This window comes from Struthio camelus, chromosome 7 (genome assembly GCF_040807025.1).
Source record: "Struthio camelus isolate bStrCam1 chromosome 7, bStrCam1.hap1, whole genome shotgun sequence".
Classification (NCBI taxonomy): Eukaryota; Metazoa; Chordata; class Aves; order Struthioniformes; family Struthionidae; genus Struthio; species Struthio camelus.
Genome location: NC_090948.1, coordinates 42,171,463 through 42,197,202, shown reverse-complemented (window position 1 = coordinate 42,197,202; position 25,740 = coordinate 42,171,463). Strand labels below are relative to the sequence as shown.

The 25,740-nt window shown below is 45.1% G+C and overlaps 1 protein-coding gene across 11 annotated transcripts in view; it reads right to left on the bottom strand.

The window, feature by feature from the left end:
• PCDH15 (protocadherin related 15) overlaps positions 1 to 25,740 on the bottom strand; it is a 1,072,490-nt gene that overhangs the window by 75,488 nt on the left and 971,262 nt on the right. For 10 of the 11 annotated variants that reach the window (XM_068951042.1, XM_068951049.1, XM_068951046.1 and 7 more), the window contains 3 exons: positions 20,968 to 21,084; positions 7,128 to 7,268; positions 5,063 to 5,175 (listed from right to left, as the gene is read on the bottom strand). In XM_068951042.1, the coding sequence (XP_068807143.1) occupies positions 5,063 to 5,175; positions 7,128 to 7,268; positions 20,968 to 21,084 (371 nt within the window). The remainder of the gene's footprint in view (positions 1 to 5,062; positions 5,176 to 7,127; positions 7,269 to 20,967; positions 21,085 to 25,740) is intronic. The other variant, XM_068951052.1, reaches the window with a different exon arrangement.

The following is a 25,740-nucleotide window of genomic DNA, read 5'->3' as shown; positions in this document are numbered from 1 at the left end:
TCTGATGTTTTGCATTAAAAAGTAGTTCTGTAAATCACTTAAAAAAAAAAAACAACTTTGAATTTATGTATTTTTCTGGAGAAAGGTCAGTCGTAAACAGAACACTAGAGCTTCTCCGCTCAGTCAGGTACAGAAGAAAGCAAAAACTAAACATCGTGACGACAGCTGCTTAACTTTTCTCGTCTCTACCTTGGCTTCCCTGTGCTTACCAAATAAAAGAAAGATGGAGCTAATGACGTTTTAGAGCAAAAATTGAGTAGGTTCTCAAACGTCCAGCTTCCAGCACGCATCACGACAACATTGTCTGGACAGAGTTAGGCACGACGACGCAGTGACTCATTTTTTTTTCCGGAAATGAACACTTTCTTCGAAATTAAAAAGGTGTTTCCCAAGCAGTTTGTCTTCAATGCCTGCTGAGAAGTATCATGTATCCCTTACTGTACTTTCCTCCTCACTTTCTGTCTCAATCCTCTGGATCAGCTCAAGGCGCTCTGACCTTTTCGTGGTATTTACCTCCAAAACACAGGGCAAGGGAGTTTAGACGTCGTTACGGCGAGCCCTTGTCACAACCCGTTATCTCTGAAGCTAAATGTCAAATTTTATTCCCACGAACTCTCTGTCATCGGGCGTTAACGCCTTTGCGTGATCCCACCGATCTTTCTAAATGGAAGCTAAGGACATTGAGACCGAAACACTTCCATCAGGATTGCTACAAAACCCAAAAGGGAGAAAAATTCCCATCGAGCACAACGTAGGACTCTCGCGTACTAGAACCCGCCAGACAGACCGATACGGATACGGCCAGCTCTAGGACCAAGGAGGACGCGGTTTCTCGTCACGCGTTTTGCAAGAAAAGGGGAAAAGGCCCACTTGGGGTGGAGCTGGCCACTACTTGGCATGCCAGCGAGCTGAATCAGGAAGGAAAAAAAGAAAACGGGCATAGAGAAAGGCTTAAAGAAACAAACAGAGCTCATGAGCAGCCCAATGAAAAACCTACCACGTTTACGGCAGAGGTTTATATCCTGCTACTTTGACGCAGAGTTTTATTTAGATTTCCTGGGCAAGGCCATTTTACTTACAGGAAACAAACTATGACTTCCCACATTACTTCTTCTCAAAGTAACTTTTCAAAGACAAATAAGGGAAGCAGTAAGAGAACGGCTTTGGAAACATCACTGTTGCTCAGAACCCCCAAATGCTCCCTCCCCTCCAAATCCCTGGTGTACATACCCTAGTTGTGGTTTTTTTCCTTCTTCTCCCTGTCCTGCTTTTGATTTGGACAAAGGACACTCGCCACTACGGTCCTCACTTCCGACGATATCTCACGACTCCCAATTTTTTAAAGGCACGTACAGACTCGCTGGTTCCCCTCCTAGGGATAACTCATCTTTTCTTAACAATTACATTTTTCTGTCACTCGCTCTAAAGGAGGATGAATTAGTGGGATACTCACGACGGGAACGAAACAATTTCCGTCTGCCGGACCTCAGATTTTCGCAACGCTGGTGATGCTGTTCTGTGCCAAGCAGCCCTTTTTGAACGAGGCATCGAATTAGGGAGATTGCACAGAGAAAACGCTCCCCATCCCCTAAATGCCTATGCGCAGGATACCCCGTTACCTACTTCACAATTAGAGTTACTGTTTGACTAAACAACGGCAGCCTAGAGAACTAAAAAGAAAAAAAAGCCCCTTTGAACAACGCTTCCAATTGACTCCCGATACGCCTCCATAATTTCGTTCCGCGAAATCACGATACACAGCAATTACTCGGACGGTGTTGACGGGATTTAATTAAGTGGAAAACATTACCTCCTACCTTTTATTGAGCAACAGAGAAAGAGGCCCACATGTCACGAACCTCCTCGTTTATGTGGAATACAGTCACGGTGGAGCGCGTTGGTCCTGCTACAACATCTACAGCGACTAGTAGCCTCCAGCTCTCAACGTCACCCGTTTCCTCCTAAATCAGGACCCAGCTTTACACCGCCGCGCGAGTGGGCGCAGATTTTCAAACAGGACTGGGGACCTATAATGCAACGCTGAAAGTTTCCAGCATTTGCCTTGTTCTGCTACGAAATGTCTGAACACCTGCTTAATGTGCCCACAGGCAATAACTGGGAAGCCAGGACGCCGCTTTCACTTAACATTTCATTTCCTGCTGCAGCAGCACATCGCTATTAGCAATGACCTTCTCGTTGCCAAGAGGATGTGATATTTATTAATTAACAGAACAAGAAAAAAATCCCAAGTCCCTTTGAACTTTTACTTCTTTTTTAAAAAAAAGCAGAACGTGCTCATAGGAGGATAGGCTTGCTAAAGAAATACTAATAATTAAAAACAAAAAACAAATACCTCTTTCCATTCATCTGAGGTTCACCTCGCATCTGCTCTTCACTGTTGCATGGTGCTACTCATTATGATCTGTTAATTAGGAAATGACAGTGCTGCTGTTCCCTGTTTAGAGGGAATGGAAAACTTTGGATCGACGACTTGATCCAGAGGTCGATGGAGGCGCTTTCTGGGCAGACCCGGCGGACAAGAAAAACAACAACTTGGGGAAGGAGCACCCAGAGCAGGCGATTTGTCTTGCCGTTGCCCCAAATTATGCAGTAACGCAGCGGGAGAGCCAAGGCATCCCATGCCAATCTCCGATTTCCCCTCTGCTCGACTCTTTTGCCTGCTGTGGGAGCCACCTTAAGACACGGATAATAATCCAAGTCTCCCTTAGTCAAAACAGGACCCCAAGCAGAGACCCGAACGCCCGGGTGTGCTTCTGAGCTCTGCCAAACCAACAGCTCGGGGCAGAGTTGCACTTTCATCCCCGTCTGCCTAACGCGGCTATGCCTTTTTGGTCGTGCCATCTGGTCCTCTCCCCCCCCGCCTCTTTTCAAATGTTACTTATTTACTTACTTCTGATTTCTAGTACGTGCTGAACCTTCTCCGGCAGCCTCACTCTGTGCAACCGCTCAGCTGTGACCCTTTTCTAAACATACAGAAATGAAGTTTGCCAAAGAGCTGGAAAAATAATACTGGAATCCCTCAAATCGCAAGCAATAGCCACGCAAAGACTGCCACCAAGCCACTAACGCTGGATCCTCCAGAAAGTCTGCTGCCCACCTCCCAAAACGTGTCGTTTTGCAGGCAGCACCGCTGACCTGAGACGAAATCTACCCTGAAGGTATATATACTATGCCAACTGAAAAATAAGTTTGCATGAAACCTGGCGGTTTCAGCTTGCAGCTCCGTCAAAAAACCCTCCCCAAAACCCACAAGAGGGAGCGCTCCGCAGCTGCCGAGCAGCAAGGCGGTGGTGACGTGCCGCATCGCTAAGTATGCGGCTAGCATACTAGCAAACAAGTCTGCGGCGTCGCGGCTGGCTGCCTGAGACTGGGGACCAGGGCATCACGCTGCACCCCAAGACTTTTGCTCCTTCCCTCCTCCTCACAGGCACTTGGCTAACATAACCAACGTCTCAACTGCCTACAAAGCGAACGGCGCGCACGATCAACACATACTCAAATAAGCAAACCGGAAGAAATTTAACCTAGGGCCCTATGAGCCCAGCTACACCGTGAATGCACAAAATTTGTGCGTTTATCCACACAACGGACGTTTTCAACAGCTTCTTAGAGGACTACTCTGAACAAACGTCTGCTCCTCACCACAGCCCAAAACTTTTCCGTGGACGCTGCCGGCTCAGACCGTGGAAACGTGGAGGTATCTTGTAAGGGTGTGAAATGGCTGGCTGGCCACCTATGCTGAGGCTGAGACAAAGAAACAAACTGTGAAGTACTGTGCTACCCTGACTTTGTCAAATTGGAGTACTGCCAAGTAGTCTTGCCCGCAGTCTTACAGAGTCTGGCTTCTCGCTGACTTGGGAGCTGACTGCTCTCTTCACGGAGCAGCATCAAATCAAAGTTCCTGAAGAACAGACAGCATCAGTGAATACATTATCACCAATAAGCACTTAGGGCTTTCAGTGCTTTGGGGAGACCTTATTTTTGTGCCTTATTTCCCTCTTTGAGCCCAGGTAAGCATGGGAAAGAACAAAAGTGGAGCTATCTACGCAACGAGCATTTCCACGTCAGGTTTGCCTTGGATTTTGTAGAGTTACTGGATCCAAAGGCTCATCTCTGCATCCTGGCTCCTGCTAGCACCGCCGTCGCAGAGCCGCGCCAACGGGCATTTCCCCCGGCCAGTAAAGCCCCAAAGGAACCACATCAGCGAGAGACATAAATGGTTCGAGCTTGCCTGCCCTCACCCTGGTCCCTCCGGCGACCACCACCTTCCCTGGCACGCGCAATGGGTCTTCCGACGGAAGAGAAAGAAAAACCGTAGTGAACACGCAGTGTGAATTCCCCATGGGTGCAGGAGGAGGCATGTGGATAAAATACATCTCCCTAAACTGAGGTATCCACAAAGACATACAAACGGCTGGGAGAGATCGTTAATTCTGTGCGTCTCCTCTCACCTTCTACCTTTCCCCTGTATCTCACATCGGGGGACACGGGGACACACACACACACACACACACACACACACACACACACACACGCGCGCGCGCTCCACATCCTCAAGATACAAAGCCAGGTTGTAATAATGTTACAAGCACAGACTTCTCTGCAGCAGTACAGTCTTCCTGTGGAAAACCTCTTCCGACAAGTTCGTCCAGAGATGGGAAAGAGCAGCACTCCTTTTCAGACATCCCCACCCGATCTCCCAGGTGACATTTTCTTCTTATCACAGGCAGAAACACGTCCAATTCCGATCTTCAATTTTCTCAATATGGTTGCAAAAGCATGGTCTCAGAAAACGAGGCTAAGCCCTCTGGCAACTAAATGGCAATTTAGTAATCAAATTTAGAGGAAATAACATGCTGCTAGGTTCCTGCATCAGGAAAAATTACTGCAACGTAACAGATACCTAGACGTGACAGTAATTTAGGACTCACACTGAGAGTACAGCAGGTTAATAACCAAGATACATCAGGCTGGCATTCAAATGGAAACGTATTTCAACTTTAAAAATAACAGTCGCAACGTGAATGCATAAACGCTTTACCTGTATTCGTCCTGGGTAAACCGGGGAATCACCGAAGGCTGCAGTACGGCAATTTCTACGGTAGTGGTGTTGAACTTCACGGGATCCCCATCATCATACGCAACGACGACTAACTACAAACAACACAGAAAAATCCCACTCTCAGTATGTTGCGAGAGCATTTTTGTGTTGGCTTGCAACACAGTTTTCGCACAGCAAGTCAAATGAGATTTTCTTTCACTGTGAATCAGATACATTGTATGAGAAAAACAAAAACATACAGAAAAAAGGTGATTGCTAACCCCAGGCTGAACCTCCTGCGATAAAATTTACCAAAACACAGCCAGCTGCAATTCAAATGCCACTATCTTCTGTAAAATACATTTCCAAAACACACAAGCAGCTTAAAGCACATGACCTGCAATTTTTCCCCCTTCACATCTAATTGCAGACTGTCCTTACACGGTAAATCCAGAATCAATTTCAGCTTCCTTAACGGTATTGTTTAGTTTTACGTTTAAGCAGTGGAGTACTTTTCTAGCAAAAAAGAAAATAATTCCCACATATAATTCCCCATAAAATCACCATAAAAAAAAAGAAAGTATGGCTAGGAATTCCGGGCTGCTGACAAACACTATTATTTAAAACTGTTAATTTTTTTGTAAAATTAACGACAGAGACACTAAAAAAAAAAAAAAGTCTTGGAAATTATGAAAAGCAGGAGTATGTTAAAAATACAGTGGAAAAATTCACAGAAGATTCACTGGCCCAAAGCACAATAGCGTAGTTGCAAGCACCAAAAAAAGTCCAGCAAGTCCCTACGTGACTGATTTCCGGAGCCAGGGATGGCGTAGCAGAGGAAGGCTGCTCCCTGCCTCGGTCTTTTTTTCCCGTGCTCTTTCCCCCAAGCACGCATATTTTCTGAAAAGTAATACTGTGTTAGCTAAACCACTGCTCTGCCCTAATTTATAGCCGTTTTCACAAGGAAAGGCAACACTACGAAGCGCAACAACAAAGAAGCTATACTTTTGTGATGTTAATCAAGAGAGGATTCTCTTCCCCTTTGAGTTTGATTATATATTAATTAAAAACTGAAAAAAAGACTTAAATTAGCAACGTCCCAAGCTCCTGAAACAACGGCAGCTTGCAATACTAGTCACAAGCATCATACAGCTTCGTAGGACTCCTGGAAGACGGCAAACAGCGATGCGGACACTTTTAAGTGTTTACAACCAAAAACGTGCAGATAAACCTCTCCTTAATCCTAATTTCAAAAATAAATCACTGAAAGGCAAGAAGGAACAAAAAGAGCTTGACGGCTACACAGAAGATTGGTAGTTTCGAGGAACACCATAAAACCCGAAACGTAATATGCTTTTTTTCCTTGCTGACCCTGCACACTTTTCGATTAACCCCTCCACAGAGGGATTTAAAAAGGGGGAACTGTCCCAATGATTTTGATGAAAACTTACTGCACACTGGTTGCACCTGAGACTCTCCAAGAGCAATACCACCACCTCAGTGATGTTCAAAAGGTCTCCTCTTAGCCAACATTTTTTGCATTACAGCATTTGTGAACCTGAAATCCCAGACTGTTACACTGAACAGTAGCTTTCTCGTTACTTAGAAGATACCTCGAAAACCTATCACCCTTTTATAAAGTTCTCGTGAGACTGCTACGCTGACGGCCCTGCTGAAAACAAACGGATTAGCAGGATAACTCTCAAAACTAGGTGTTTCCTTCAGCCTGCCTCCCTAGTTCTTCCTCCCTCATAAAAGTAGCAATCACACGCATCCAAAGCCACCGTCTTGACTTCACCCCCTCCAGGACCTTTCTAAAAGTACAAAGGCTGTAAAGGCATACATTAGGAAGACACTGAGTCTTGCTTTGCCTTTCAGATCCATCTCCCAGCTCCCCCAACTGTCCCGTCTCATCGCTACTGCCATAAACAAGGCTGCTCAGTAACAGCCGACTTGGCAATAAAATAAAATAAAATAAATGAGTCCACCAGATTTCCAGGCGATATAAAGCAGCGTGGAAGAACGTACGTGTAAGCACAACGTACAGCCACGATAACACTTATACCTTAAAGACCGTACTTGGCTCTTCGTTTAGGTTTACCCGGGTTACCACGCGTCCCGAGTTCTCCTCTACATCAAAAATGCTGGCGCTGTACGGAAACTGCACGACGTCCACTTTGTATCGGACTCGACTCGCCGGCGTACCCTGCAAGGCAAAAGGAAACCCGTTTGTGCACGCTTCTGCCTTTACCCGTCTCGTGAAGTCACCGAGGGTTTCCAACGCAACCTCAGAGACGCGAGCCGTGGCGAAGAAAACTCGCCGCCTGCCTGCTTCGGAACGGTGCTTTTCAGTGAGTCCTCTCAGAAAGAGGAAAAAATACCTTTTGGGGACCTCCGAGAGGTCCAGCGAGGAAAAGGATGACAGGTTTGGAAAGGTTTCATTACGAAGCCAGCTGGAAAAAAAAAACGTTTAGGTCACAGAAAATACGGAAAAATTAAGCAGACCGCTGCTCGCGTTCGTAACTCCTGAATTTTTTCCTCAGCAGAAGAAGGACAGTGCTTAAGGTCAGTTAATCTAGCTTTCAACAACATTAACACTTAAGCCTAGCCACGTGCTTTAACTGTTTCAACACTAACCTCCTAAACAAACAGTGTTTATTTTGAAGAACAGCGTCCACCATATTCCTATTATCTCGTTCCAACTGTCACCCTCTAGGGTCCTTCAAAGCCTGTGGAGCAACCGGGGCTCTAACACAGCCTAAGAGGCAGCTGCTCCCAAATCAAAGCGACAGCTTCCTGAAGCTAGTACAAATTTAAGTTAAGTGCTCAAGAACTGTAAGAAAAAGGGCAGCAAAGAAGAAAGGGAGGCTAAGTAGAGGGTTAAAGCAAGCCAAGGGGTTTTTGCACATCGATACCGGAATGACTGTTTTTTTGGCGTGCCAAAGTCGGCATTACCCAGGCATGTAGACACTCGGACATTTCGCAGATTTGAACTGGGTCATTTGCTAGATTCAAACAAGCATTTAGTGAAATCAGTATGATTTAGTTTCTAAACGTCTCTCTGAGCCCGGAGCTCGGATTCAGTTTTGATCTGCACGTTGTATTTACGCCACGAAAACATCAACAAATCAATTTTCATTAACAGGGAATTGGCAGCGTTCACTTGCATTTAATACGGTGGTACCAAATAGCTTTCGTTGTTCCTGAGCACATGTGCAACGCACCGCATCAGCTCCTAACTGCAAGGCAACAGGGAGCTTGCAGTTTACTGCAGTAACCGGAATAGCTGCAAAAGTTGTTTCAACTCACTACATCTTATGTGGTGTTTCAGAACACTTTGTTGACGCAATAACAATGCACCGAAATGCTTAGTCAAAACACATAGCCTAAACAAAGAGCTTTATTGAAAAGGACTTGGGATAGTGTTTTATATCATTGTAATGAATGCTACACAACCGCACAGCACAGCGTCAGATTTTGCCACGTTAACTTCCAATGAGCAGTGGGACGGACCGTTCAATGAATAAAACACAGTTTCACGGGAGCAAAGCGACGCTCCAACAAACAACATTTAGCTGATCCAAAAATTACAGGTACCGTGGAAGAATTTCATTGGTGGTATCAGTTTTTACAGACGCTAAAAGAGTAAGAATACTTTAGTCTAATTTCTGCAAGCTCCTTACTTAAGGGTACAGTGAAAAGAGGTCGCGATGGGTCCCTCAGGCCGCTACCTCCTCCTGCTCAGCCTGTGAAAAGGCCTCTCCCTTTAATCGTCCTTACTCGTCTTATGCTGCGCTAACAGTGCAGGAAGAGGAAGAAGAGACGAGGAAGAGGCAGCCAAGTCCTAACAGCCTTCCCTTCTCATAAAAAGCCTGTGCTAACACCTTATACATGAAGAAAACTGAGACTAGGCTGGATGCAACCAAGATACTCATCGAGTTTCTGGGGAAGACTTGCACAGCTGCTCCTCCATCGCATCAGACGGAGCACCTGTAACGTCAACGGGCGATTTGAACTGCAGCAATGAAGAAAGCCATCGCCTCTTTTAGGCCTCTGAGGACGTCCATCTCGGCCCAGGAAAGCTTTATTTGCAAATACACCAGGCGCTCAGCAGCAGCACTCAGCGCCCACGTCTCCGTCCCACCCCTACCGGCACAGGGCAGGCCGATCTCTCCAATTTAAATTCAGAATTGGATCTGCTAACTCTGCTTCAGTGCTTAGGGTGCTAAGAGATGATGAAAGATCACATCAAGAGCTAAAAATACTTTGCTAGACCGGGCATGTTGAAGAGGTGCAAATCCTTGAAAACGCAAGACGTTGCCCAGATTGTAGCGTAATGCAGGTGACGGTACAACTTTCCCCCTGACATTCTGTGATTTAGTTCTTCAATAATGTAATTCAGAGGAGATTACCTGCTGAAATCCACTCTGTTTTGTTTTAGAGAAACGGTCTTCACATTTGCTTGGAAGACTAAAAGCTATCATTGTTAGACATCCACCCTCCAGGTAACTTGCTATTAAAGAAGCAAAAAAAATCTCATCATCTTATTCTTCCTGATGTGGCCATCAAGTTTGCTTTCCTCCTCTGAAAATCAGAAAAACCAAGATTTACTTTTATTTACTGTATTGTGGCATCAGTGTAATTATAAAAAACTCCAGAGAGATTTACTAGGGAAATCTATTTGCAAGTTTTAATTATCTCAAATACTAATCATCTTTTGCTTCTGTTTTAAATTAATTTAAATGCATTCCTGTGTCAATAGCAGAACTCCAAAACACTAAGTAATACTCTCAAATAAATCAACATAGCAAGGAGTTTTACAAGGCAGGATCCATGCCACAAGCAATTTTTTCTCATCAGTTTTTCACGCGTTCTTGGATACCATACCAGAATTCACTAGTTATGATTTCTGAACGTTTTGTTCGCTTAAAACGGGCACCATTTCTAACACACGCCACGATTTGGAGGCAAAATTCCTGCTATTTTAATAGGAATTTTGTCCCAGCAATGAGTTCAGGAATGAAACCAGTTGCACGGTATGCAAAACGCCCAAAGTGCCAATTTAGACATTCAAACATCAGCGACTTGAACCCGGAAATTCTCCTGAGAGTTCAAGACTAATAGGTCAAGACTAAGACTAAAGCTCACCCGGCTTCAGCTGTTTCTTTTACTGCCGCATAATTCCTTAAGTTTCCATTTGACCTGGGGAAACTCCATTCGTTTGCGGCATAGCCGAGGGGTAGGAAAACGCCCAGGACGCTTATGTTCGATGACTAGGCTGCACACGGAGGCCGAGAGGCCCTGGAGAGGGCACGCGTGCACGCTCGACAGCCGTGCACAGGCTGCAGGAGACAACGCAACGCAACAAAGCCATCAAAAGCAGCGGGAACTGTAACACAACAATGATTACCGAGTGCAATAAAGTATGTTTTCATACCTATTTCTGAAAGTGCTCTACAAGGGAAGCTGAGAATCGTTACTCCTGCTATCCAGACGTACAGGGGTACAAGAACCTAGAACGATTTTGCCCAGGCATCGCAGAAACCAAGTGCATTTCACCTTCATCTGGCTTCTACGCAAAGTAAAAACTCCAGAGGTGCAACTATGTGAATGACCTGCATTTTACACCTACAGAGCGGCATGGCATAGCGGCATAATGAATAAAGACAAGCTCATTTACCAAGTGCCTTTGGGCTGAATACCACTTTGTGACTCAAGTCAGAAAACTGCCTAGGGTATACTATATAAACCTCGAAACAGGTAAGGCGTTTAATAAATTATCTCCATCTACAGATTTCAGTTGGCATCGGTAGCGCTTTATGTCGTGAAAAGATGGCTGAGGTAAACTTTGCAGAGCTAATTCAATGGAAAATACTGAGAGGGATGCTGAAAGTAAAAATTTACAGAGGGCTGCACGTGTTCTTTATAACACGCTCAAAGTAAAGCGGCCATTACAAATGGCACAAAATTAACTAATGAACATTCTATTGATTTTTCTGCAAAAATAGGATTCCTTATTCTTTAAATGACAGCAACTACACTGATTAGAAATAAGTTCCACAAGATTAGGAGAAGAAATCCCATACAAATGCCGTGGCGTTTAGCCACCAGCTTGAGTAGAGCACGCTGCAGAGTCAGAAGACCTGGTAGGGACCACGGGGAGATACAACATTTCCCAAAGCTGCTGCTACGCTGCTAAGATTTCCACCGCCCTACAGCAGCAGGACCCTCTCTTTGGTTCAGGCTGCGTGGCTCTGCAGCAACAGAGGCAAGAGAGGGAAGAGGCACAAACTCTTTGCTCTGCTGCTTCTTCAGGGTATCAGAGGTTCCCCAGCGTCCTCCAAGGCTCGGGCTCACACATTTGGCCTGTTCAGGGGCGAAAAGCCAGCAGGAAAGGTGCTGGACAGGCTGTTTCTTGGATGAGGTCAAGCCACCTCTTCTTGGAGAACATCTGCCCTTTGTAAGATGAGAAAAGACTCCGGGCAAGATCAGAGCTGGGATCTGGCTGCTGCTGCAATAGTTCATCTAGCTCAGTCCCACGCACGTGAAGAAACTCCCAGGAAAGACGGTAGCTAGGGGCAGACCGCAGACGAGGTGAATCATTTTGGTGGGCTTCACCCGGGCTACGGGTTGTGAATTGAGCCCTTGTGTACAGAAACCCTAAACTCATTTATGTAAACTCTGCAACTTGAATTAGTTTATTCTTTAGTACGTAACTCAATAACAGAATCTGATCTAGAATTAGTAATTAGAACAAGCCGCATACAAAAATAATATAAAGTTTTAAAACCGTAAGATGAAATTGCTTCAAAAGCTCATTACATTGCCAGCGTGTTTCCCTCATAGAAATCTGCAACGTGCACTATGAAATCCAGTAGTAGTAGGTTTTAAAAGACCAAGCCCTGACTGTCTAAAAATGCTTTTAACTCTAATCAGAATATCTGTGAAATCTCTAATTAAATATCTTTGAGCATCTTTCTTTTAGCGGGTGCCTGTAAAACAATAAGGATGATTACTCTCAATTTCAGAAAAGGGCTTCATTGAATAGTCACGTTACAAGGTGTTACTAGACTAGATAAACCATTAAATGAGAGGTTCTGCAACCCTGGAAGCAGGCTGCTCGTAAAAAATTAGTGTTCTGCAGCTGTTTCTACTGACATTTCAAATCAGCAGAATAAGAATACGCAGGGGAACAGCCCATGGAAGAACTACGCCAGCCTTTATAGTGATAACCCGTATGGAAAAAGCACATACAGGAAAAACAAACTACCTTGTGGTAGATCAGTCCCGGGAATACTGTCACAAGCAAACTAAGCATCTATCAAATAGCTCAAGTCACTCTCCTTTCTAAGTATTTGGAGGCTGAAGCACTTAAGAGAAGATGGTCGTAATTATCCGGCATCTTTCATCACCACGCCACTTCAGTAAGGCATATATGCAAATCACGGTGAAGAAAAAAGCACTCTCTCTCCTCCAGCATTGATCATCGGTATCTCTGAGTAACTTAGATATGGGTAAGACCATCTGTACAAATCTACTGTACATACTCAATTATCTCACTTAAAATGCAGACCTATAAACTTTGGTATACAGCAGCAAACAAACCGGGTTTGAAGTTCCTTCTCATCACCAGAACCTCCCCAGACTCGAGATTCAGCAAAACCACAGCGAGAGGTTCGACCGCTAAAGTGTCAAGGCAAACCACGCCTCTGGGGCGCACTCGGTTTAATCGTTCCACGGACCCAGGAGAGCCCTTTTTTGCTTTCCTCTCTCCTGCCCCCACAGTGACTACCCTGGTCTTTTTAATTCAGACAGTCCATTAGGAACTTGGTTTGTTTCCAACAGGAAACAAACATACTGTGCTTTTTCCGCGGCCGTGTATGACACGGGTCGGCATTTAGTTTTGGTTTAAGTGGAACCCAAACCCAAGCCAAAAAAACCGCAAAGGACTTATCGTGTCTTGTCAAAACAAAAGAGTAAGGACAGAAGGGACAGAAGGCAGTGGCGAGGGCTCTCTCCGTGTCTGATGAACGTAGGACCGAAGGATTTGTGCATCTGTGTCAACCTCGACACAGGTTTCAGATGGCTGTTTGCCCAAGGAATACACGTCTACTACCTGCGGATGCAAAAGACCGTGCTGTCAAGAGCCAGAAGTGTTTGGGAGATTCAGACAATGACTTACTCCAAGTGTGGGGGAGTCAAGGTGTCTCAGGCTACAGAGACTAGAAAACACCCCTAGAGGAAGCCAAAACAGTCAGTGTCAGCCAAAATGAAGCGGCATGCAGCAAGGCTATCAGTGCTCTCCACTGGAGTAAAAATAATTGCAGCTCAGTGTGGGAACCTAAAAAACACCAGTAGTCAAGCATCCTAATCTCTCACCATCCCTCAACCCTAACAGGCCCAAAAGCAAATGTCTCATTTTCCCCTGAACAAGTATTCGCTTCCTCCTTTCTCCGCCTCTCCTGACAGAGCTTTCCTCACTGGTCTGTAACCCGGTAACCTTTGACACTTCTTTCTCTTTTATCCCAGGCTTATGCCTGTAAGTCCAGCAACACCAAAAGCCTGTTCTCAGATCATGCTTTCATTCTCATTCCCCATCTTAAAAATAAGTATTTTTGTAGAGGATATTATCACATCTAGCTTACCGGCTATAAATGCTCCTTTGGCATCCTCAGCAGAGATGAAACATATCTGGATCTTTCCAACCACACCAAATTCGGGTCAAGTTACGTACCTCACAGGACACCTGCTTGCAACCCTTCCTCACTTTTGACTACGTCCTTTGGTCAGGTCCCCGCCTTGAGCAGAAGAAGAGAGCCCAGGGGGAACTGCAGGCAATTTTAACTGCATTAGAGTCAACAGAGTTCTTTTGGCGAAAAAAGACAATGTAACAATGGAAAAATCAGGTCTCTCGGTTCTCTCTGGGAGTGCTCAGGCATCTGAGACCCTGTGTATACAGCAAGTCCAACCCACCTAGGACTCCCTGGACCAACTCACATGCGTTCAGCACAAACACAGCAGGTGCCGTTGAGTCAACCCATGCCTGGAGGCCACCGGGTGCTGGGGACGTCTCCGAGGCCCTGCTTCACTGTGAGCAAGTGTCATAGCTCACAGCACTTGCACATCCAACAGCCTGAACTAATACAGCGCCGGACATCTGGAAAACCCAGATAAAAAGTTAGCTTTAGTTAGGTCCTTAAATGCCAACTGGACACTTCTGGAAAGAAAAGTCAGGAGATGCGCCAGGGAAACCCTAGGCACAGAGTTGCCTCCGGTCTCTCCCACTGCGCCAGTGTGGTCTCCTAGCACACCGTTAACAGCCCCACGTGGTGGGTCTGATGCCTCCTCGCCTGCTTCCTCAATTATCCCGCGCACAAACAGTGCAGCTTTTCTCTGTTGGTCTGAAAGGCTACTTCCCTCTCGTCTTCCACATCTCTATACAACCAAATATTTTAAATGCACGAGTGGTTATACCGCAGAGGGATTATTCAAATGTTTCACAGAAAACGTGCTTAACTCTCTCCTGGGATGGGATCAGGATGACTTATCTCTTCCTAAAATTAATTTCTATTGCAACGCTTTTAAAATAAGTTGACGATTTTTATTTCGGTAAGATTTACAGGTTATTTAGAAAGAATTGAAGATATACTCAAGCTTCTTCTCAGTAGTCATATAAATATGGCTACAGCCTGTTACCGCAATTCCCTCTACCCTCTCCTCTTCCCTTTGCTGCTCCTTCCTTCTTAGTATTTTGTAATCCCTTACAAATATGTCTGGAATTAGATGTAAGCTCTCCTGGGAGAGACAGGGTGAGCAACCATTACACGAATGAAGTTCACTCAAGAAATGAGATGCAACAAATTTTAAAATTGTAGAAAAATATAATATGGACCGTACCAATAAACTAAATGTATTGATTTATATTACATATCAGAAACATAGGTAGATCTAATTTCTTGCACTTCAACGACTGGGACGGTATTCCAGATTAGACTTTTAAAACGTACAGGTAACTCTGTAAAAATAATTTATTCTCAGTTACGGCAAAAAAGTGAAGTCAAACTGGAAAATACATAAAAAAAAATGGTAAGAATTAAAAGCGACATTTGCTCAAGACAAGCCTTCAAATCCTACTCTGGCCTTCAGCGAAAAGCGCCGGCTTCTAAGTTATACTTGACATTTCACTACGGAGTTGAAGGAGTAACTATCAGAGATCTCTCATGCCTTCCAGCTAAGATTTTATGACCGCTTTGAAATCTACAGGTTAAAATAAAAACCTAATAAAATCCCTACTTGCGAGCGTCTGAATTTTATCACAGATGGTTTTTGTTTGAAATTAGTGATTGCTAACGACGACAAATCCATGCTGTTGGCGACCAAAGCAATCCTGTCCTCTACGTTTGCCTTCTCACAACGGTTTAAATCTTTAAGCATCGGGTTCATATACTTAAATTTTCAAAATCACACATTCACATCCCAGCTCAACGTTCATTCGTTCATGCACGCACACATACGCACACGTCCATACCCGTAAGAGACACCGAGTAACGAATAATTTACTGTGCGGAGATTCTAGGCGAGGAGTGCTTTAAAAAAAAAAAAAAAAGTCACCTCTAACCTAAGTCCCCAATAAATTAATCAACAGCACTTCATATAAGAGCAGAAGCTCATCCTTACCTTTGTGACTGTCCTCGGAAAGGTATGGTAGCTATTCCTACTCCCATACCTATATGCCAGAGCTTTCGGAATCACTTCGGAAACGTACTGTTACTGTAATCCATACCGCAGGTAAGGTTCTTCCCGTCGCTCATCTTTCACTTACGTCATTGTTTGTACGATATCGTCTGCGCTCTCCCCAGTGAACTTTTAATGCTTGCATTTTTATTTGCCACTCGTCCTTTAGAAGTCATTGGTCACAGGTAAAACGCGATTCTTTCTCAGGAACATCACCGAATGAGCACTTCCGTAGTCAAAAAAAGGAACAGAGCAGGTAACAAAACTGTCTATTTTGCTAGAGGTGATGATGCATTAAGGTTGGTAAGTCATTAAGGTTGACTCTGGCCAACCTTTGACTTTTTTTCTACCACCTACGTGCCCGTCTCTGCTCCTGCCACCTTCGCTGTCAAGGAAGTAGGGCTTCTGTGGGGCCCTCCTACGAGCCAGAAGAGCTGCAGCCCTCCCCATAGCCATGGCCGGAGGAGAACCAAGCCCTGCTTTCAGGTCATCTTCTCCAGGTCTACCTTTTGTCCCTGCCTTTCCCCACCGCAAGACCCCAAACTCAACTACAGCCCCACTGCGGTAGCCCCACGGAGGAACGGGCTGAGGGCGGTGCCTTCGGGGGAAAGGGAGGAGGCCAGCAACACGGACACCAGCCAACGCCTCTCTCCTGCCTCCCAGACTTGCTCTTCTGCTGTTGAAAAATTCAACTCTGCCTTGTTTGCAGGGAAATCTCCTGCAGGCTCTGAACATTTCAGTTTGCATTTTCATACCAGGCACATTAACGTGACACCGCAGCACAAGGCTGGGATTTGCTGAAGACAGCAGGTGGTCTCTAAAGAGCTGATTAAGTCTGAAAAGCTTTTATTACAGGTAATGAAAAAGATCTCGCGTGACTTGTATTCTGGGCTGAGTTTGAAGGTGACAGGGGAATAGTATACATGACTTGTAAAATGACAACAGAAAATTTCAAGCTTGGATACTTTAAATTAGTTAGGCTTTTGTTCGAGTCGTCCTGATATTTGCATGTATTTTAAAAGACAAAACTGTTTTCACAACAGAAGCGTATTTTTTCTCCTGAACTGGTGAAACAGATGTATTCGCGTGGTCCAAATAAGATTCTGCCAGCTTAAAAAAGTACCGCAATACTGATGATGATAACTAATAATATTCCTTCCCTTAAGGCAAGTTTAAAGGAAGGTACCCCTGCTGAACAGACAAAAGGTCATTTTTTCCCTAAAAATTTCTGGTGAATTTGTACCAAATCCCTTGCGACACCACTGAATGTCAAAGCCGTCTCAAAACAAATACAGGTTTGCCAGTAGCGCAAAACATCTAAACAGGCTTAATTCAATCAAAAAAAGACATAAAGCCATTTATGTCTTCATAGTTTTCTCTCTCCCCGCCCCCCGCTTTTTAAAGTAAAAAATATCCACCCTCAGCAGGAAATAAAATATCAACTTTTTAAAAACTATTCTATTTTAAAAACTATTAAAAAAAAAAAAACCTTCTCCATAGTTGGCTAGCCTTTAGGGCTATTGTATTCCTTTCATGCCTGAGGGCTAGCTTTATTTTTAAGTATTCACATAAATCACAGAAGCGCAACAGCTGATTTCAAAAACATTATGCTACCGTTATGTGCGTTTACGCCTGTCAGAACGGTAACACGCGGGACCCCCACGCTTTGTGATTTTGAGCTCTCTCTCATGCCCGCTCATTGACTTCTCTACAGAGGTAGAAACCGTCCCCGTACCTTTCAAATGCCAGACCTTCAGAGCCACAAAGAGCAACCCACGTACAACACGCGGACATCACACAAAAGGAATCTGGGAGAAATAAGCATTTTCGTCAGGTTTTACATTCCCCTCTTCTCATACTACTAGAGCTGACCGTTACTATCCGCTGTGCTAAGCGGCGTGCCCGCTTCTCCACGTCCCATTTCTACGTTTATCCACCTACGTCGGAGCGATAGCTGCTAGAAACGGAAAGCATCCCAGAAGGATAAAGGGCCAAACTCTGCTGACAGTTTGATGGCCTGTCAGTTTTTGGTGTGTTTTTTTTTTTTTTTTTTTTAAATGAAAAAGTGAAATACCTTTGCGTTAGACAATGCTCATTCCACAGAATTAAAAAAAATTCTGCAGACACGCATCAATTCATGCAGTTACTTCAGTACTTCGTTTCATCTAGTGTTTCACTGATCTTCTTCTTTAAAGTATTAGCCATATTAACCTAGGGATGACAAAGTGAAGGCTCACACCACAAGGGGCAAATATTCTATCAAAGTCAAAATATTTTGTTATAAAACAACCTATAAAATAAATATCGATATAAAAATCGGGCTAAAACGATTCTCTGGCATTGAAATGAAATATTCTGCTATATTTCTCCTTTTAAAAAAAAATCCCCCAAACCCCCCTTATGCTGAAATTTCCATTATTTCTATGGAACAGAAATTCAGCTTCTTGCCCAATTTTACCGATCCTTAAACACCCTTTCCTCCAGGTTTTTTCCCCACAGCTCACTCGGTGAGACAACCAGCTAGGAGCAAAGACTTACTAGTGCAAGGGGCAAAGCCAGGTCTAAAGGGCTGTGGCTGATGGATTTAATACTTCAGATTTCCACTCTGGCAATCAAAAAATTACACAGCGTTGCAACAGTCACGTAAGGCCAATTTCCGCTAGGTCGCAGACCACTTGAACAGCGGCTCCATTTGTGTCAGGGGCAGAGTATTTTCCTTTGCAGAAATTTGTTGGTTGAAGGCAGACAGCCTTTCCCACCTCCTTGGTTCTCGAGGCTTTCCTAGGGAGCGCTACGCAAAAGTCCTCTCCTCCTAAGCAGCCTTTGCTGAACAAGCCGAAACGCTAAACGCAGTTCAAACCCCTTGAGAGCAAGGTAGGCTTTGCTAATTTGATGGCAGTGCCGCAGCAGTACAGCATCTCATCCAGGAAGAAACGCAGGCAAAATGAGTTAGTATCGGTGCGCAACACATGGTGCAAACATGACCCTCGCGGACTTCCACCACCACCACGACGAAACTCTGCCCGCTCTGCTCGGTAATCCCCAGGCTATTGCACCTGATGCATTGAAGAATAAGCTACTCATGAAATACATGACAGTGCAGAGCATTCGGAGTGGTATCAAAGGTTAGATTCGACCACGTAGTTACCGGGTATCATCTTAAATTAACCTAAAATTTATTTCCCAGACAGTACTTGTAAGATCAGAGCAACGAAGGCCACTCTCCTCTTCAAATCACTGTCTGTTTTAAACAGTGACGGTGGTGGGAACCTGGGCCTGGCGCGCCCCGAGGAAGAGCGAAGGAAGTCACGCAACGGTATTGGACATTCACAGAGCAAAGGGGCAGTGGGAGCACAACCGTACGGAGGTCACAAAAACATGAATACGTACCGAGCCCTGTGAAAGCGTACAGCAGGGACTTCTCCACTGCAGATTTCTGCGACGCTACTAGAGACGCTGCCTTTTGCTTAAGGCATCAAGGTTAAAGTCCAAACAACCTCAAAACCCCAGGACTGCACAAAATCCCTACCCTACCATGCATGTCCCCTCATCCTCCCAGGTGCTGCGGTTTGCTACCTCAGTAGCAACTCCAAAGCCTGCAAGATCTCTCTTGCTGCATGCTTGGAGGCTTGAGTACGCTTGGACCTCTCTTTGGAAGAGATCCAGGATGCAGGTCTGCCCAGAAGAAAGCAGTCTAGGTTACGAAACCATTTTTACAAACGTCTCCTCCTACCCTAAAGACACGTGAAACTTCCCACCTGCCTCTGCTGACTAGTCTGATGCAAATATGTCTGCTGACCACTCTGCTTTTACTGAAGTACGTTTGGGATGAACACGTTGGCTGTTTGGGATCCTCTTCCACTGCACCCGCGCTCTACGGAGGGCTCTCAACACAGACCTCGGGGCCCATTCTGGGAACAGAGCACCAAAAAAAATCAGGCACCTGGGTCTTCTAATCCTTCCCTGAAACTGTCCAAAACTAGCCATGAAGACACAGCTCTCTCCAGTTCTTTCATTTAGCGCTCAGATAATGTCCGTGTCCTCCTCTGTAGTATTCCTCAAATACTTTGTGGCACTGTTAATTGAAAACTACTGCTACTCATTAACTAAACATGGATATTACTCTTTTTTTTTTAAAAAATATCCTTTAAACAAACAATAGCCCAGATCTTCAGCTGGTGCAAATTCCCCTAAGAGCTCCAAGTCCAGTAACACCCCGTCGATGCACACCACCTACGGGAGTTTACTTACCTTTGTGTGTTTGGACTTTTCACGAGGGGGAAGCAGGTCTATCTTTAGAGAAGCCCTTATCATTTCAGTCCTTCGGTGGGAAATACATAAATTAGTACGTAGCACATTTAGCTAAGCTATGGCTGATTTGTGTCAAAGCAGTGCCATCGGGCTTTAATGGGCATGGCACGTTCTCTCTGAGCACTCCCCCCCCCCAAGATTATTTTCCTTAATATGCCAAACATTCACAATTAAAAATTAAACCTGGCTGGCAGAACATCTTTGGCTTTTTGTGTCCTCGGCATGACACCTGGTCACCAGCGTCCATCAACCTCTGATTACAAAAACTGATATTACCCTTCAGAGTAGCTACACCAAGTCAAAAAATACGTGCTCAGTTCCGTCACTCAAGCACTTCACCAGGGAAGGGCAATAAAAGCCAGTGGCAGAAATAAACTTTATCCCCAAATCAACCTTGCTCAGCTCATATACTGCATGTCCAGTAAGGCCCACTGATGAGCTGTACAGCTCCATACGACCCCACGATGTCTGCGATTACCAGCAGTGACTGCAAATTGAGACACAATCTTGCAAAGTTGCCTTCTGCTTCCTTTTTCAAGCTGCAGAACTGCACCAAAGGCAGGCACAGCTTCCCTGCCTGCTACCCACCTGCACTGCGAAGCCCAGTGAAGCACTCTCCAAAAATCCTCCGGTCAAAAAGGAGCCGCGTCATTGAGTTGCCAGCCTCAGGAAGGACCGTTTTCAATGCAGCCTCTGTCCGCAACGGCAGAGGACAGGCTGGCATAAAAAATTCACGAGCTAGCGCTCTGCGAAACTCGCAATAATCACCTTCGTTGTTGAGAGAGTCAGGCGACTTATGAGGGTTAAAGATTTTTTTTTCCCTCTGGGGTGCAGGGTATTAATGCAGCCTTTTTGCTTACCGGTGGATCTTGATCCTCAGCGGAAACGGTGGCGATAACGGTACCCTTGACCGCATCAGGAGCGACCATTCCCCTGTAGAGCTTTTTGCTAAATGCTGGAGAGTAATCGTTCATATCCTGCAAAACATAATTAAGAGTTTAGTTCTCGAGTTCAAACAACGTCACAGACACATGCACAACTGTGTGGGTGTTTTTTTTTTTTTTCCAACCTCTACCCAATCACTCCTTCCTCGTTAGGCAACCTATTCGCCCTTCACAATCTCTCCCTGCTCTCATTGCTATCGTGGCCACACAACACGAGCACGCACAAGGGGAAGGTGCCGAAGCCTCCAAGGAAAGCTTCACGCAAGAGGGATCAAGAGGAGCATCCCGTCGCAGACACGCGGTCCTTCTCGCCAGCAAACCGAAGCTTCTGCGGCGGCCGGGACCGCCCCGACGGCGGCCGGCCGCGTTGTGGCACTGCTCGTCTTCCAAAACGAATGAGCTTGCTGCCGCCTGGAAAAGCGTCTGCTGCCTCTAACGCGAAATAAACGGAAAGAAAGTATAACGCCAGATGGGTGTTAACACTATATGGGAGCTCAAAAGCTGCACGCTTCATACTGCTGCACATGGTGTCAAAAAGAGGTTTTAAAGGCTTGGGTTGAGCCCAGGCTCCTTGAGGAAATAACGTGTGCACACGTACACATTCACACACATCATATATATTTTTATATACATATATGTGTGTGTGTGTGCACATACATATCTATATATACGTTAATGTATGTGTCTTCGTGCAAATGATACAAACATAGGGCCGTGTTCAAACACATGTATCTCTAAATCACAATGTTCATTCTAATGGAAAAACTTGCTTCTGGCGTCCCTTGCGGGGCCACCTTCCTAACTTGAATGCTGCTAGGAACAGGTTTAGTCATTTTTGTGCCCTATTTTTTAAATTATTTGGCACATCTGGCTAGCATAGATTAAAGCGTCCCAGCTACCGAGAGGACGCAGGACAAAGAAAAAGAATCAAGCGCAGTCGGCACAAAGGAGGAAATTTGCTGATCCAGGCTTCCCCCCCCCCCCTTTTTTTTTTTTTTTCCTTTTTCCCTTTTTTCCTCCTTTTTTCCCCCCAGAGCAGCACGCACACCTGAGCTTTGGGGTTATCCACGCACACACATCTAAACTCAAAGGTCTGGGGCAAAATTCATGCAATGAGGCTTCTAAACTTGTCAGAAAGTCATCATAGCTCTTCGGGCCACAAGTGCCGTATGCTGCCGCCGGTTAGCGTGCTACGCTGATCATCATTTAAAATATTTATCCATATTTCGTCAGCGGAAACTACAGCATAATAAACATCTTAAAAAAAAAAAAATCACTCTCACAAATCCACGTACTATAGACCCGAGTAACTAATACGTTCTCCTTCACAAAAAGGTCTGCAATTCAAACCTTCAAGGCGCTGGAAATGCTTTTTCCTTGATTTTCAGGTTTTAAAAGAGACAATCAGATCATCAAACTAAAATAAAAGGCAATTCAAATTAGAATAGCGTTCAAATGAACACATTTTGGATAAAAAAAAAAAAAAATCTATTCACATTTAAGCAGACTAGCACTTCTGCACAGACTTACAGGCGCCGAACGCTCCGCTCCCTCTTTCCTGACCTGTTTGCGAGAAGGCAATTCATTTCATTTGATAATTTAAAATCAAGGACTATTATCTTGCGTCAACAGTCGCGCTTCTCGCAACCCTTCAAGGCGACATCGCGCTCGCAAAATAAGCTGTCCTTCGTTCTGCCTCGCTCCCAGAGACGCCGCTCTGGAGCGAGGTGGCGCTGCGGCAGGGAAGCAGCATCGTGCCACAGCCTGATGCCGGAAGGCGCCATCCATAGCCCCTCGGACCGCAGATAAGAGAGACACAATTAATTTCTTTGAGGCAGACATGGAGTGGCTACGAGTACAGGAAACCCAAGCAGTCAGAGATAGCGTATTAAAAACATTCGCAGGTGTGGCATGAGCAACCTACTATAGCAAGGCTACACCGACAAATAAGACAACCGTGTAAACGTCAGAGTGCTTGATTGCTCATTTATTTTGATTTGCACATCCCCGGAGGTTTTTCAGAGGCGCACACACCCCGTTGGGAACAACGCACGTGCACAGACAAGACTCCTCCTTCTCTCTCCCTAAGAGGTCTCCACCGAGCGTAGCGACCCAATAGCACAGTTGCAACGACTTTGCAGCTTTTGCTTCCCATGATCCGGACGCTTGGCATCACCTTCCTGAAGCAGCTCAACTTCTGGAATACCCCATCCTTTCATTCGCTTTCACGCGCCTGCCTTGCGGGCACCTGCAAACCCCCAGCCGTATCTGCTCTGGGTTCCTTGGCGCAGCAGCAAGGGATCACACTCGGCTGTTTGCTCATCAGAAGGAAAAAAAATCGCCCTGTGATGTTTTCGTTATCTTCTGCACACCCTTAGGTCACTTGAGCGCCCGAAAATCTGAGACTTAGCACACTGAAAAACAGTAATCCTGTTTAAAGATGATATACTACATCCTCCACTACAGGCAACGACAAAGTCAGCCTACTTAATGCATCTATTTTTCAAAATACATGGGTCACTATAAATATACAGGAGTACCAAGCGGAAATCAAGTAGAAACGCAGAACGCTTTCTGCCCTACCAGACCTTTCCGTTATGCACAACTGTGCCTCCTAAGCCTCGTCTGCATTGACCACGTAGGCGTCAAACGTTTCGGCGAGAACTAGAAGGAACAAGCTCCACGCGCCTTTTTTCCTGGCTCACCTCTTCTTGAATCCTGAAGCGTTCGCTCATTTTACGCAGCAGAGCTCAAGCTTAAAAATCGTAGCTTACAGCCAAATCAAAGCTCATTTGATTTCCCCCGCCGAGAACCGCCACGTTTTCTCATCGTGCGGTACGGGGGCAGTTAAGTGCACTTAGAAGAGGGCAAGACCGTCACCAGGGGCAAGCGATGAAGTCTTGCGCAGAATGTGAGCGTCTGGGACAAACACCTGCTACCAGGGGAAAGGGAACCTTCTCAGGTCGAAGGTTTACATGGAAAGTAGCTTTAGTGGTCGCAAGGCTTTTTTATTCTAATAAAAGTTGCGAGCCTCTGCTGGGGCAGGGGGAACTCCGTCAGGCAATTCTCAATAGAGTAGTCAGCGATTTTGTTAGAGATGTAGGAAAAATCCATTTCCTCCCTAAATTACAATCTCTTCCAGCTGGTATCATTTGTCCTTACACATTACGGACGCTCAAAGGTACCAAAAAGGCTGCAAAGGGCAACTATTCCTTTTCTGGCAAAATTCACCACCACCAGGGATGGGATTGCAGTCTGCATCCGATTTTGGTTTTGCGCACACTATATTTTTTATGAATAGCTCAAGAGATCAGGGGTGTGATCCCCAAAATCCGTACCCCTGTACTCAAAGTGCCCAAAGGTGAACTTGTTGCGTCAAAGCGGACTCGGCACTAAGCAGCGTTGAGCACGCAGGATTTCCCGATCAGATGTTCCAACACAACGTGCAAGTTTTCATCACAGAGAGACTTTGGGCAAAAACGTAACCTGCTGGAGACGGCACGGGGGCTTTTGTCATTACTGGAGACCAAAGACAGACAAGATATGCTCTTGCACAGCTAAAAAACTGAAGACGACACTACTAAAAGTACCTTGTGCAACCACCTCTTCAAGCTGGGACCTAACCCTGCACACATGCTGCTGGGGGCAAACTGTGCAGCATCTCCCAAATGTTCACAGCCCGTTGCTTCACCCACATAAACCCAGGCTGCTACTAACTATCAAACACACAAAAGCAAAACCGAAATGCAAAAATACAGGTAAGGGATTGCCCATACATTTCTCTCGCGCATTCAAATACTTGGCTTTGTATTTTGACAGGAAGGTAATAGCAGCTACATGTTAATATATAAATACAAAACTGCATTTGTGTCCCTGCTCATTTAGCTGCAGATTTATTTTGTTTTTATACATCTCTGTCGACACAACAAAGTCAAAGCATAAGAAGATACAAAGCTTTCTTCCTTTCGCTGTTCCCTTCTACGTACGCATCAGCTTTTGTTTTGCCTTTTTTCACGTTGCTTGAACCGGGCAGAACAATGAAAACAGCACACGATGCGTCCCTACTATTTCTCCCTTATTTCTCCCTTGCACAAAGATTTAAAACAAACAAACAAAACAAAAACTTAAGCTTGAAGGAAGAACGCTATTGGAGAGATGCTCAAATATTATCCTTCTTCAGAATCCGTATTAGTATCCCTAAAAGCAAACAAAGACTCATTCAGAGATTTCTTGATGCCATTGTGTTTGCTAACTCAGACATCATCCTTAGCTCGTGAATGATCTGACGGCTGCCACCTTCCCTGCGCTCCGGACAAGACGTATCTCATTTACAAGATTTAAAGGGGTGTTATTTAGCAAAAGATTTGTAGGAAACAAATACTGACCTGTCCGCAAAGATTATGAAAACGCTGAACAAAAACGGTGGCTCATCCAGGAATGCCAATGAGGAGAAACAAAGCATGGGGGAAGAAAGGCATTAAGAAGCCAATCAGCATGTAATGTAAAAATCATTAAGATAGTCACTAGCTGTAACGCACTAGTACTAACCTAGGCGCTTCCACACAGGTGGTCACCACGGGGCGGGAGGGCAATACATGACTAGCGCAGAAGAAAAACGTCTGCGGTACAGTATTCCCAGCAGAAAATGAACTTGTAAACGTAAATGGACTATGGAGACTAATATATTTT